Here is a 13741-nt window from a genome sequence, read left to right as displayed (position 1 = left end):
TGTATAGATGCAGCTATGTACTGGCCCACATTTGGCAGAAAGTGTTTTGCAGTAGTATGAAGCTAGCAAATATTGTAACTCACCATAGACCCACACAGTCCGGGTGTCCTGCACCATGGATCTGCCGTTGGAGGCCTGGACTGTGACGGAAACTTCCCCAGCCTCAGGGAAACGAGTCAGCAGGCTGTTCTGGAGCGTCATCCTTGGCTTTAAAAATAGAAACACATTTCATACCGCTTCCGTTTTTGAAACTAAAGCATCAATGGTTATTCGTCAGGGAAACGTTATGCCTCTACTTCTACAACCAGGTATAATTGATTGACAGCAGTAGCTGAACTGTCATCTTAACAACATGAACACCAAAATGTCAGCATAACTACGGTATTCGTCACCGAATGACTTTTACTCTGTCTTTATGAATACGTCACTTTCATTTCGCTACACCATTTCAATAACTGTAGACAGCCAAAACCTGTTGCTACCATCTTATGTCAGCTTGCTCATGAGCTCTGAATTCGTAATTTAACTTGATAATTATGTGTATAAAATACCTATACATGAGAAACGAGAGTAACTTCCAAATTATATTATTGTTTTCATTAAATGCATTTGGGTTGAGGATCTTATATATATATATATATATATATATATATATATATATATATATATATATATATATATATATATATATATATATATATATATATATATATATTTTTTTTTATAAAATGTAAAACATCATTACTCGCCTCATGTTATCAGTTTGATCCGATGAAGAGTTATGATTCATCTGCTAAACAAAGATGTCTTATTTTATTATTTATAGATTACGGGGAAGGAGAACGCAAATCTTTTGATCAGTTGTATTAATTCTCGACGAGGGTTTAAGAAGTATTGCTAACAAGTCATTTTGAGGTGTAACATTTGACATGACCACTGGGTGTCACTATTGACTGTTATTGTCATGAACTCCTGCCATGAGGTCGTTACCTGCAGGTTGTCTCCGATCCACCAGTAGAATACTGTGGTGTTTGCCTCAGCAGGAAGAACTACAGCCGTTAGATTGACTTCCTGGTGTCTTCTGGCGATAGGAATGACTTCAAGGTGAACCTCCTGCAGAGGTGCTGGAAGAGAACGTTCGCAAAAGAGAAGCATTTTCAACCAAACACGCAGATGAACCGGCCACACGTTATCCTTGACACTTGAGCACAGAAATCCACAGTAGGGTGAATAATTTCAAGCGACTGTTTGGATGGGATTTGCTCTCTCCATACCGTCCTGCACTAATCAGCTGTAGCTCTTGTGGGTGGTTGCAGAGCTGCTCATGAAAAAGAGCAAGTGTGTGACACTAACCTGTGACTTGGATGAACATTGTGGCCTTATCATGTCCGGACAGGTTCTCCGCCTGCACGGTGACTTTGTACACGCCGGGTCGTTCGTAGCGGTGCTGGATGGGTTCATCGGTCACAGTCAGGTTCTGGTAAATGGCCCGAACACCGTCACCCAGGTCCACCAAGTATTTAGTCTTGCTGGTGTCTCCCTGCTTGGACAACAGCACAACAGGGAACCCAGTGAAATCCAAGTGAGCCAAGTGGATGACAAAATCACAAAGTGCCACACCTCATCTTGATGGATGATGAAGGTGATGTCGTCACCTGGCGCCACTGCCAGCATCTGCCCTTTAATGCCCACTCGTAGTCCTCTGGGGGGCAGCTGAGGGCAGCTGCTCTTTATGGCTCTCTCCTGCTTGTTTATCCCGCCTTCACACACATTCGACACCAACTTGCGGTAACTGAGAGACAGAAGAGGACGAGCTACTATTGTGGCGTTCCTTTTAAGACATAAGTAACAAAAGTCAAGTGAACTGCTTTGACAGATTTAGGTGAGGCAGATGCAGCCAAACATAACAATGGTGTTATTAAGAGAACAGCTCACACGGATGGGCAATAATTGTGGCTAATTGGAGCTCATTCTAATTACAGACAAAAGAGAGGAAGGCTAAGCCAGCTGCAGATGATGAGTCGGCTCGAAAGAGGGTCAAGTTCGGATGAGCTGTCAGAGTGGGCTCACAATAAAGATCGGACAAGCAGGGCCCGGCTTTGATAAAGCCTCAAACAATGGTGAGTGGATTTATCCACTTTAAATCCTAATCAAAAAAAAAGTGTGGCTCTTTCAAGCACAGAAGTTATATATATTGTTGAACAATGGATCGACGACAATCTGACGTGGTAAATCAAAAGTTATGTATGAGGCACGCCAGGTTGAACTGTATGAAAAGGCTTCACCAGATTCTTTTCCACAATGCAAACAGATGAAAGCACCCCGCAGATCAGCTTCACTTGAGAGAGAAAGACCGATAGACATGTTTACAGTGAAACGGAGAGCAAAGTTGGGACTGGGAGCGAAATAATAAAATACGTGCTTAGCTAAGATTTGGAGAGGGAACCTGCCCAAGGACATTTTCTCTCATTATATTAGTAATATTCGCTCACAAACAAATAAAACTGATTTCAGGAGAAGACTAAAACAAAAGTTAAATATTGACCTTTTAGAAAATTAAGAGTCAATAGTGCAATCTTACCAACCAGATAAATAAAGGGATTTTCAATTGAAATGGAGTGCTTTGATTCACACGCTTTTTAAAACTTGTACAATTCAAACAGCCAGGTTAAACTGATGTTAAAACCCTATAGAAAATAGCTCACCCACGTCCCTGTTTACAAGGTTTAATAAAAATTATAGTTCATCTGCGCCATCTATTTGTCTGTCTGAATGAGAATGTGGTGACAGTCTTCAGAGTTTCTGCGCAAAGAGAGGCAGTGTTTCAGTAGATCACCTCTGGAAGAGCTGGGGGCACCAAAGAGAGGTCCCCGGCCAACAGCCCAACACACAGACCACTCGCGCCTAAGGAAGATTTTGAGCTCCAAAGCGTGCCAGCTGTGTTTTTATATGAATGCTTGCCATAGAAAATGACTCAGGTGCTGTTCTAAAGCTGCACAAGAGGAAGATGAGTCGATGGTAGAAAGTATATTGAAGTATGTTTGAACACTGACCCGGTGCTGGACTCGTAGATTTGGCCGAGATGGCAGTCTTCTGGTGGTGACTGTGGGTCGTGCCAGAAATCAGGGACGCAGAGGTCAGCATCCGTCTGCGAACGCTCAAAGCCGTAATCACTAGACACACAAAGACATGTTTCCATTTTATTTGTTATCGGTCCGCACAACAAAAGAGCACATCATCTGCGAACAAAAATGTTTTGCGTCATGCATCAAAACTGGCCAGCGGTATACAGAAATAGAAGCCAGTTTTAATGACTTATTTATAGTAATGTAAACTATATGCAGTATGTAACTGATGTGTAGGGGATTTTCTGCTTCCTGTTGTCTCACCAGTTGAAGTCCTTCTCACTGCACTGGCAGGGTTTGGAGCTGAGAGCAGATGTGTAGTTTTTCCCTTTCATACAGAAAGACATGTCTTTCCTCTTTCTGAAGCTCCGCTGCTGGCCCATGATACAGGCTTCTCCCTGAAAATCAACAATTGAAAAAAGCTCCATCTAACAGAAAAAGTGCATGAGTGCTACCTGGAGATTTGTAAGCTGCCAGGAGTCATAGTCAGACTCTGTACACTGACGTGGAAAAGACTGTCTGAAGTCAACTTTGACCAACTCCCAGTCGGACCTGTAGCTGATGTGGCCAAACACACTGCAAACAGAAGGCACAAGACAGTCAAAGAGTTCAGCCTTAAAGTGTATGATATGTTACAGACAGAGCGCAGAAAATAAAAACAATCAGTCACAAGCCGAGTTGTGCACAATACAATGTCATGGTAATTGGTAAACTATTGGTAAACATCTCATGTACAGTTACGGATATCTAACATGGTGCATACCACATTACACACAGACTACCTCATTGTTTGTCATAGTTATATTTAAAAATGTTAGAGTTTTAAATTGAAATACATTGGATGTGAGTGTTCAAAGATCATGCGCTTGTCCAACCCTGGATCCTTCCCTCTCTCTTGTGTCCTTGCGACTAAGTCACTGACCAAAGACTTCATTACTTGCCTGTGCAGTTAGAAAATCGAAATTGTGTTGGGAGAAAATAGAGCCAGCCTAATCTGTCAGACATGAAGGGACCCCCTCACCCCTACTTGTCCCAAGACGCTATCTTTGGCGCCAGATGGACGACATTCCCGCGTGTGAGTGTCAGACCAACACAAGGTAGCTGTGAATGCATGTGTATGTGACACTGAGTGCGTGTGTGTCCTTCTCAGCAGATTACAGCTGGGTAACTTTATCTGCCCTTATCTCAGGATGGTATCGCCACAGCGAACTGACTGATGGAGAGAGATTGTGAGCAAGAGGACGACAGACTATGAATTTATATCAATTCTTTTACTTTAACAACTTTTAAACAGCTTTGGTTTATTCTTGAAAGCATTAATCTTTTCAATTTGTAGAGTTTGTGGAGCTGTTTAAAAGACTGACAATAAAAAACGACCAGACAACCTTGTTATTATTGGGCCAATTAATATGCTAAACAGCAGTTATGCATATTCTGCGTTTTCAATTCTGAATATTCAAACTTTGTTCATCTCCGACTGCCCACAGATGTGGATTTGCATCCGCTCTGCCAGAAACAAAAGAAGTGGCTCATTTTTGGAGGATTCCACTCACGTCATCACCAGCGTCTCGTCCCCTGGCTCGCTCAGAAGTCCATCCACAAACACAGAGGTGCTGGTGAAATTGTGCACAGTCCAAGTTTGACCTTCATCAACACTAAACCTGTCGGGAGAGGACCATGAATCAATAATGCCAATATCAAGACGGTGACTCGACTTTGACTCCGATCCATCAACCTCTCGTAAGGTGAGTATATCATACCGGGATTTCTGTTCCAAAATGGAGAGCAAAAAGGAATGCAAACAGCTATAGAAAGGAATCAGCCCGGCTGAATTTCATGTTGAGTGATGCTATTTATATTTTTTATTTCTTGAAGAAATGTAAAAGACAAAACAAGCAACATACACACAACAGTGACAGTAAGAACAACAAAACTAAATACAATGAAATGGAAAGTGAAGAGCAACAAATTTAGTACAATAAGACTGTGAATTGAAGGTTTTTAAGGCAAAATTTGATTCCCAATGCACCAGGTCAACCGCACCATTTGATGCGCAGTGCTATCTACCAGAACATAACCATGGCTTGTATCCCGTTCCTCAGACATGAGGATGTGCAGGTTTTGTTGATACTATGATTTTTTTTTCTTTTTGTTAACTAACAGGTTTGTTTAAGCTGCTCATGATGTCGCAGTGACATTTTTGATCAGTTGAAACCGACGGACACGACTCATCGCCCCATGTTTGTAGTTCTTTGTAGTTTAACGGAACGTTTTGAGTGAGGCAGCCGTCTTGCAAAATTGAACTCATTATACCTTTAAAATTATAAACTGTTTTGATCGGAAGCTACTCTATGACTATATAAAGCTTGATCACCAAAGAGGGAAAACTGGACCTGAGGTCTACTTCTCCAAAAAGGTTTGCTAATATACGGTGTGGATCTGGAGAAGGCCTTTGACCATGTTCCTCTGGGTATCTCATGGGATGCTACTAGTACTGGGACCCTCAGCACAGTATTGACACTGCATTTATTCAGTATTCATTAATCTATAGAGATGAGCCAATAAGAAACACTTGTAACAAATGTCTTGATCTACCTCCCTACTCGCAAGATCCAGGATACCAGTGGCCTGATGAGTTTGGTCTGCAGTGTGGCTGTATGCGCATCTCGAGATGAGGTAAGGAGCTCAGCTGTAGTCCGTGGCAAAGGCTCAATGTAGAACTGCTGGTCCACCACCAGGACAGAAGTCAGAGGCTCAAGACACACTGGAAGGATTTTATCTCTTGGTTGACCTGGGGATTTGGGACCTGGGGTGTCTGGGGGACACCTCCTCTAGCTCTCTACACTTTGCGATCACCTCTCTATCTCGCAGATGGTGGTTCATCAGAGAGACAGCTAGATAGAAAGTGATAACAATACACGGTTAAGAAACAACGTAAACGTCACATATAAAGTAGTAAATGACTCCTGGCATAGAGGAACATGTAGCATACTTAAAACTGTGTTAAGGAAGTTGAATTGAAAAGAGCGGATCAAGATGAATTTTCAATACGGTACTTTGCCTACTTTTGGTCCTCACAAATTCAACTGGATTTATTGGTAAGGTGTATGCCATCTTGTTAACATAATGCTGGCCATTTTGTCTTCTCGTCTGTAAGAGGAAGTCATTGGAAAATCTGGTGCCACTCTGATGTTTCCACTGCAGCTCAACTTTGTGACCCTCTTAGCCCATGAAGAATCAGCAGGACTTCATCCCGACTAAAGCGTCCTTAGTCGCATAATCAATTCTATCTCATTATCTGCCACTAATGTCCGAGGAGATACTAGAAATGGAGTCGGCGTAATGACCTTGTAATCAAACAGATTAGCAAGATCATAAATCTCCTCCGGGCCCCACACCGCAGCCTCCGCCAGCGGTCCTGCCGCAAACACACAAAGCTGAGATTTAAAGACGTAGTTCTCATCGCAGCGAACATGAAAAGTCCGCTAATGCCTTGTTCCATTTTTATCCGTCTGAGTTTCCATAATTAGCTGGTAGCAACATAAAAAAAAGTCGCAGACTCCAGAAAGCGGATCAAATTGATGGGGCTGAATGGAGTTGACTTCCATTGTGAGAAGGAAATGGAAGGAAACTTTGCAAACAACGTCGCTTTGATACACAGAGTTACACAGCCATTAAGGCCCCAAAAGGAGACATCAGATGATTATTTGAAAAAGATGTCCTCACAAAAGACACTTTTTAATTGAACTGCTCAAAGAATTCTGTCTTAATACGACCAATTTGCCAAGTGGAATCTGGGTCAAGTCAGCAACGGCTCGAAGAATGCTCACAACCCTGGCTGACAGTTGTTTTTAGCAGCCCATCCTCACTCCCATGGTGTAATATATTGACGTTGGAAAAGGACTTTTGCGCCCAATACATTACATTACATTACAAAACATGATCCTTGCCGTATAGTGTTTTAGCCGCAGGTTGTGGATTCTTTACTGAAATACAGTGAATGCCAGTAGGTTGATATAAACCCCTTATGTGGTTCTCCTTACTGACAGTGTCGACAGGGAGTCACTGTGACTGAAGCACCCTGGCATTTGACAGGCTTTAGGCAATCGACACATTTCACAGAGAGTCTGTCTTGAGGCAAGTCTTTTTCTTTTCGAAGCCAACTGTAATTGAAATAAATAGTTTTGCCCAACAATAGTGCTCTACATTCATTGGATATTTTTAGCACTTGAACTATTATTGATAGCAATCAGCTCAATGGGACAGCAGGGGGCAGTACACGTCTGGTAAACATGGTACGATTGATGCGACAAAGGAAGGATTCATCCTTGCCCAGTTATCAACATTTCCTGAGAACGTGTTCACAATGCATTTTCTTCTGGAATTCATTCTCAGGCCCTTTTCACAACAAAAGGACAAAAGAAAAGTATCACCACTCTCTGTTTGCAGCAGGGGGCATGACCTGCCCCTGGTTTATTAGAAATATAAAAATGTTTGATTTACTAAAACCAGGTTTTGACTTCGTAAAAGAACGAGTCGATCGGCAAATAAACAAACATCTGCAGGAGAAGATAAGATAACATAACTCCTTTCCCTCCTGCAGACGTCTGTAACAGAGTGGCTATAAAGTTTTACAAGGAAAGCCAGCAAACCAGCTGCTTTAAGCTGCAGACCAGCAGGGACGATATAAATCAACGTTTATCCAGTCCTGGTGCTGACAAAACAACTTCTGCTTCAGGGACAGATCAGACATGAGAGACGGCATGTCTCAGCACACAGAGTGAAAATATGGTTATGATTTAATATGACTGAGTGACGAAAAATGCCCTCTGAGAAGCATGTCTCCCTGCTCTTCAGCTGGACTCTTTCTGAAGACAGAGTGGAAAAGTAAGGGACAGATAGAGATCAACCGAAAGGTCATTCGATTAACATCCGAGATAGGTGTTTTTTTGAGTGCCATCTTATCTTGCTGCTCTTATTACATTTGCCTTATTAGCAGAGTCCAGCAGATAACATCGGGCAGTGCTTGAAGATGTCTGGATTAGAAGTGATGGGTCCGAAAGAACCAAATACAGATAGAAATCACACAGAGGTAAAGATGAATTTGTTCTTTAAAAATGCTACACAAGGCAGCATCTGTAAGCTCAGGATCAAAGTGAGATGCTGGCATGACTGAAATGCTAATGCAGAAAAGTCTAGCCTTGTGTCAATGCATGTTTTTATATGTGAAAGACTCTTGCTTGATGTCCAACACAGACTATGTACAGAAATTACACCTTGGAACAGGGTTTCCTTTAAAGCAAACCTGATGCTTCCTTGTCAGTTAGAGACATAAAAGTTTCATTCTTTAATTGATGATCACCATGGCAACAGAAAAGTCTTACTTGAGTATCTTCAGTGGGATTGATGTGTCTTTGATTGCAACAATGACTCCGCCATGGTCCAGGTACAGGATGTGATGCTCCTCTTCGAAGACCTGCAGAGGCGAAAAACAAGTCCTTTGTCAGCAGCGAAATTCAATCAAAATCTGAAAAGATACAGGCTGGAGCGGATGAAACATTTTCAGGTGAGATAGATTTGTTTGCACGGAGCCTGGGATTCAGTGTACCTGTCTCCATGTCTTTCCACAATCCGAGGTGATGTACATCTCTTCTTTGTACTCCACCAGCTTGGAGCCGAGATTTCCTGTTGGGCAGATAAAGAATTTAGGCTTGGAAGGGCAGAGTCACAAAAGCATTGGAAAAATGATTCTCTTTAAATAGCTTTTTGTAAGTCTAGTGAGTCACGAGAATGCATGTTATATGGTGTTGAGTATAGTGTATAGAGGCAATAATGACATTTACAGAACAAATAAATAGATTATAATAAGTCAGAATAAAAAGGGATTTAGTTGAGAAGGGCATCTTCAACAAATGACTGGGATGACACTTCAGTTACATCTTATTTTCCCTGCATGCAAAAAGGTAGCTTCTAGCGATTATGGACACTAGAGTCAAGTATTACTTATACATTTGACACGATGACACATTCCTGAATTCAGCCGACTACTGAGCTAGGGACTCACCAGCACCCATGATGAGACCTGGAGCGGAGTCTTTGGTGTGGACTGTTCCAGACACGTAAGGGTTATCTGCCCAGCGCAGGTGCAGGTGGAGGTGGCAGTCCGGCTGTGGACGCAGAGGAACATGAGGGATTTGACGTCATTCATAATCTGACCCTCGTCTTTCAACGTTGGAGCTCAAATGTTCATAAATCCGCAGAAATGAGATAATCTGTCTTTAAACGTTCAAGATGATTCTGGCATGGTTAATAAAATCAAACACATCATCTATTATTTATTGTACATTATATTATATTTATATTTATTATATTTAATATTATATTTCTATTGGATTAATTATAATGAATGGTTAATTTCTTAGGTCAGCATTATTTGTGAATTTCTATCAATCTATCTCAACTGTGATACACGTTCATATATTTCTAATGTATATGTGTGACACTTCTGTGCGTGTGTGTGCAAGTCAGTGGCAGCAAACAAGTCTCTAGCTGTTACTAGCAAGTCACTTGTCAAACGCATTGGTATAAAGGACATGACTTCTTCACCTCTGTCTCCCTGTTTGACATGGGATGTTTGAATATAAGACTGTGTGTCGGGTCTAGCTGGCAGGATGTCGCACACGTTCATGAAAGAGAGGCTGACTGACTTCGCTCAGCTAGTTTGAAAAAGATGATCACACAGCATTCTGATATAAAACTTTCTGTTATAGTCAGCCAAGGTATCGCAACTTTTAAGTACATAATTGAGTTGTCTTCCATAGGAAGCGCAACAATCAAGAGGTAGAGACGGTTTTATATTGCAGATGGATGCTGATAAATTTGGCTTGAGTTCAGGTGTAGAGCTTGGATTTTGAACTTTATTTGTTTGTCGATTATTACGTACTCCACTCCAGGAATTTCAGTCAGACACAGACAATCTTGAAGGTGGAGTACCAAGCCGCTGAGTCAAAATGAGTTGTTCCGCAAGTTAATATTAACATTTCAATTTACCTGCTTCATTTTATATGAATTCTGTTTTTCAAATACATGTCTTTATTATTATTATTATTATTATTATTATTATTATAAGTCGTAGTAGTAGTAGTAACAATATAACGAGTAGTAATACTGGTAGTATTACTAGTATTAGTAGCACTAGTACTATTTCAGCACAACTGACATGGTTTTAATAAATACATTAGATTTACTGATTATAATTATAAAAAATATGGCCACCGTATTTCCTTCATTACATAGCGCCCAGTTGTTTGATCTTTCTTTCATATTAAATAAGAATTGCATGACCTTTTTGATTTTTTTTTCTGATTGTTAATTCATTAACATTTTTAGAATAATAATAATTATTAATTTAAAACTACTAGACAAATAGGTCTCATTATTGATGCTTAATACGATAATGCATTTATAATGCGTCACATGTTCATTATGAAACATCACAAGTTGTGGATTTAACTTAATTTAGTTATAGAAACTCAAGAGCCATGAGCTATAACCCTAATTTTAGATATCAGATAACACTATTCTGTCAAATTCTGCGCCTTATAACACTTATAAAAAACTTTGTTAAAAGTTTTCATACATGATCATGAACATTCACAGCATCTTCTATGAAGCCTTATAGATACACCCTGTCTTAGGAATGCATTAATAATTGATTATAAATGAGACGTTGAGTAAAGTGTAATTAAAAACATATTATTAAGACATTACATCTACTCTATTTTGACGATTTTTTTTTATCTATATGAACTTTTATTTAATTTGATTAACAAAAAACAAACAACCAAAACCCACATTGTTGACATATGATGTCCAAAAATGAAAACCGATGGCCCTTTATGACAGTGCCAGTATATGCCTGTGGAAAGTTAACACAATAGCTACACAAACAGATGTGAGTGCACTTATTGTCCCCCAATCCAAAAGTGACGGAATGCTCAGGAATATGTTGCTCACATCCCATGAGCCAACCAGTCGTGTAGTGAGGTAGCACTACTGTCAGTCTGTCATATCAGAAATCTTATAACAACCACAACAGACAGGGAGAATGATGTTCAGAGTCAAGGTGAAATAACCCATATAAGCACATGAATAAAACATCAATAAATTAAGCAAAGAAACACACAGACGTCCGAGCTTACTGCTTTGCATGTGATTGATTTGCCATTCATATCAGTTGCAGGCGGGTTTAGAGGTGCCCAGTCTCGTCCTTTATTATAGGTGATGAGAGTGGTGACTTTCCCGTCTACTTTCTGATTTGCCAGGAATACTCCTTTGACTCCTCGAACCTGTCAACCACATAGAACAAAGAGAATAAAACAAACAAATCAGCACAAAGTGGTGTTAACTCTTACTCAGTCAACAACATGTTGTTCTTTAAGGGGGAACTTCTTATCTGGAATTTATGTAAAATAAAGATAATTTTTACTGTATGATATTGTAATGGATGCGACCAATATTCCTTTACATTCTTATAAATATAAATATTTCTTTCAGTATTATGATTCTACGTGTCTCCTATTACTCTTGATGCAGCAAGTTTAATCTCAACCGTCAGCGGTGGACAGTAGAGGGTAGATAAACATGGTGTTGATGTTTGTTTATAGCGTCAAGGACAGGACTTTTCATCCACTGGCACAGTGTTTGTCATTATCTTGTACATCATCTTTAAAAGATGCTTGCAAGACCCTTCATAGTAACGTGTTTGGATGTACTAATGCGTTTGAAATCAGAAGCAGGCGAAGGGATCATTTCCCGTAAGTACAATTCTTTACCCCGATTCTCTTTCTGGGTTCACTGCGTTGGGGTTTCATTTATACGCTTAAAAAGCCTCAGGTATTTAAAGCTGAGAGAAAAACAAAAGGTTTCACGGTTCAGGCCGGAAGGCTTTGGAACGATTTGCCGGAGGAGAAAAGGTCAGCTGAGGCGGTGAACCCGATTAAGCCTCCTCTTTCTCTTTATTATTTTTTAATAGCTCATATTCAAAGACCCTCTGAGTGATAAAAAAGTAACTTCCTCTGCCCTTGATGCTTCTGAAAGTGGCATGCAAACCAGAGAGTCAGACTGGCTTCACTCTGTGGATGCTTTTATGAGCAAACCTAAGACCCATTCGGTTCTTCTTGTATGTTATTCCTTCTTGTTGTGTAGTCGCCTTGTTTTTGTTTTTTGTCCTTCCTTTGTCAGTGACAGGTGCTATATAATTAAACTTTGCTTGCTTGCTAAACCTATTCACAGCAACCTTTCCAGCCCCAGCAGCTTCTAACCTTAGCTCGCCAAGCAACAGGGTGAACTGACCCTGAAAAAGGAATTTAATCTGTGCCTCGATTCACTGGTCTGAGGAATACATCAAGAAATGATGGAATAGACTCACTGAGAATGAAACAATCCAGAACACTGTTTTTTTCTTTCGCCATAACAAATGACAATTGAAACAGACAGAACTGACAGGGAACCTCTGCATTTGAATGAGACATATGCAGGCTCCAAACCTGTGTGCATTTCTGCCACCTGGCATAAATGTGTAAAGGCAGTTAGTCTTGCAAAAATCGATCAATAGTCTAAAACAAAGCCTCCAAATAGTAGACAGACTGTCCTCCTCCTGAACCTGGAAACACTACCTCCTCAGTGGTTGAGTCTGTAAGTGCTTCCAAGCCAATGGACCATAAGACTTGTTTTCACAGCAATCTTTAAAAATGAGGCTGTATGATGCCACACACAGAGGCAGACGCTGTCTATCCAGCCATATCACGAAAAGTTGCCTTGATACACAACACTTGGAACCTCAGTTCCTCACATGAATAGGCCACATTCCCTCAACTCTAATAAAGTCTGAGGAAACGTATTTACTTTCTGTGCAAAAGAGCTTGTCAACTTACTCATTATTTTGTTACACTTTCAAACAGCCTGTGGCCAAACCTCAGCCGTCCACTCGTACATCAAATTCCAAAAAGGAAGGCATACATAGTTTTCCTCCAACTCACACACTTCATTTGACTGAGCAAACACTTGAAACAAGCCCCTTCAGGGCTGCTTTTTACATTTATGGCTGTCAAACTTCTGATTTAACACATTTGTAAGCAGCATTTGTCAACCATTTCTATGGTGTTCTTTGTGGTGATCCTTCATTTATATTGTCTCATCAACAACGCTTTCCTGCTGTGATGGTTCTGAAGAGGGAAATGGAAGAAGGGAAGTTCCCTTCAGTTTTTTAACAGCTACCTATGTGTTTTCTTCAAACAGAATTTGTCCGTTTCTCATCTCCTCGAAATCCAACAGTTACAATGTGGACTGATTTTGCTGGGAGTGATCTTCCTTCAAAATTAGCGACATCCATTTTAACGTAATCTGATAAACCAATATCATAGGACCAAAATCATCAATAAGAGGAGACTTGAACTCATAGCGTATCTGACAGGGGCTCATCTCGTCCCTGACATCTCCTTGTTCTGTGTGTGTGTACCAAGGGTAGATGAGTTGATAAAAATGTTATGCTTCACTATTATTGCTAAAAAGTTCTTTTATATTATTATTATTATTATTGTGGTTCATTTTCAATG

The 13741-nt window shown here is 40.4% G+C and overlaps 1 protein-coding gene across 8 annotated transcripts in view; it reads right to left on the bottom strand.

The window, feature by feature from the left end:
- sorcs2 (sortilin-related VPS10 domain containing receptor 2) overlaps positions 1-13741 on the bottom strand; it is a 239363-nt gene that overhangs the window by 5394 nt on the left and 220228 nt on the right. For 4 of the 8 annotated variants that reach the window (XM_053859002.1, XM_053858996.1, XM_053859000.1 and 1 more), the window contains 12 exons: positions 11327-11473; positions 9190-9292; positions 8734-8810; positions 8510-8601; positions 4679-4786; positions 3581-3701; positions 3390-3523; positions 3054-3173; positions 1621-1792; positions 1354-1543; positions 991-1124; positions 84-207 (listed from right to left, as the gene is read on the bottom strand). In XM_053859002.1, the coding sequence (XP_053714977.1) occupies positions 84-207; positions 991-1124; positions 1354-1543; positions 1621-1792; positions 3054-3173; positions 3390-3523; positions 3581-3701; positions 4679-4786; positions 8510-8601; positions 8734-8810; positions 9190-9292; positions 11327-11473 (1522 nt within the window). The remainder of the gene's footprint in view (positions 1-83; positions 208-990; positions 1125-1353; positions 1544-1620; positions 1793-3053; positions 3174-3389; positions 3524-3580; positions 3702-4678; positions 4787-8509; positions 8602-8733; positions 8811-9189; positions 9293-11326; positions 11474-13741) is intronic. The other 4 variants (XM_053858998.1, XM_053858997.1, XM_053859001.1 and 1 more) reach the window with 1 other exon arrangement.

The sequence above is a fragment of the Synchiropus splendidus genome, chromosome 3 (genome assembly GCF_027744825.2).
Source record: "Synchiropus splendidus isolate RoL2022-P1 chromosome 3, RoL_Sspl_1.0, whole genome shotgun sequence".
Classification (NCBI taxonomy): domain Eukaryota; kingdom Metazoa; phylum Chordata; class Actinopteri; order Syngnathiformes; family Callionymidae; genus Synchiropus; species Synchiropus splendidus.
This window is presented reverse-complemented; position numbering and strand designations above follow the sequence as displayed.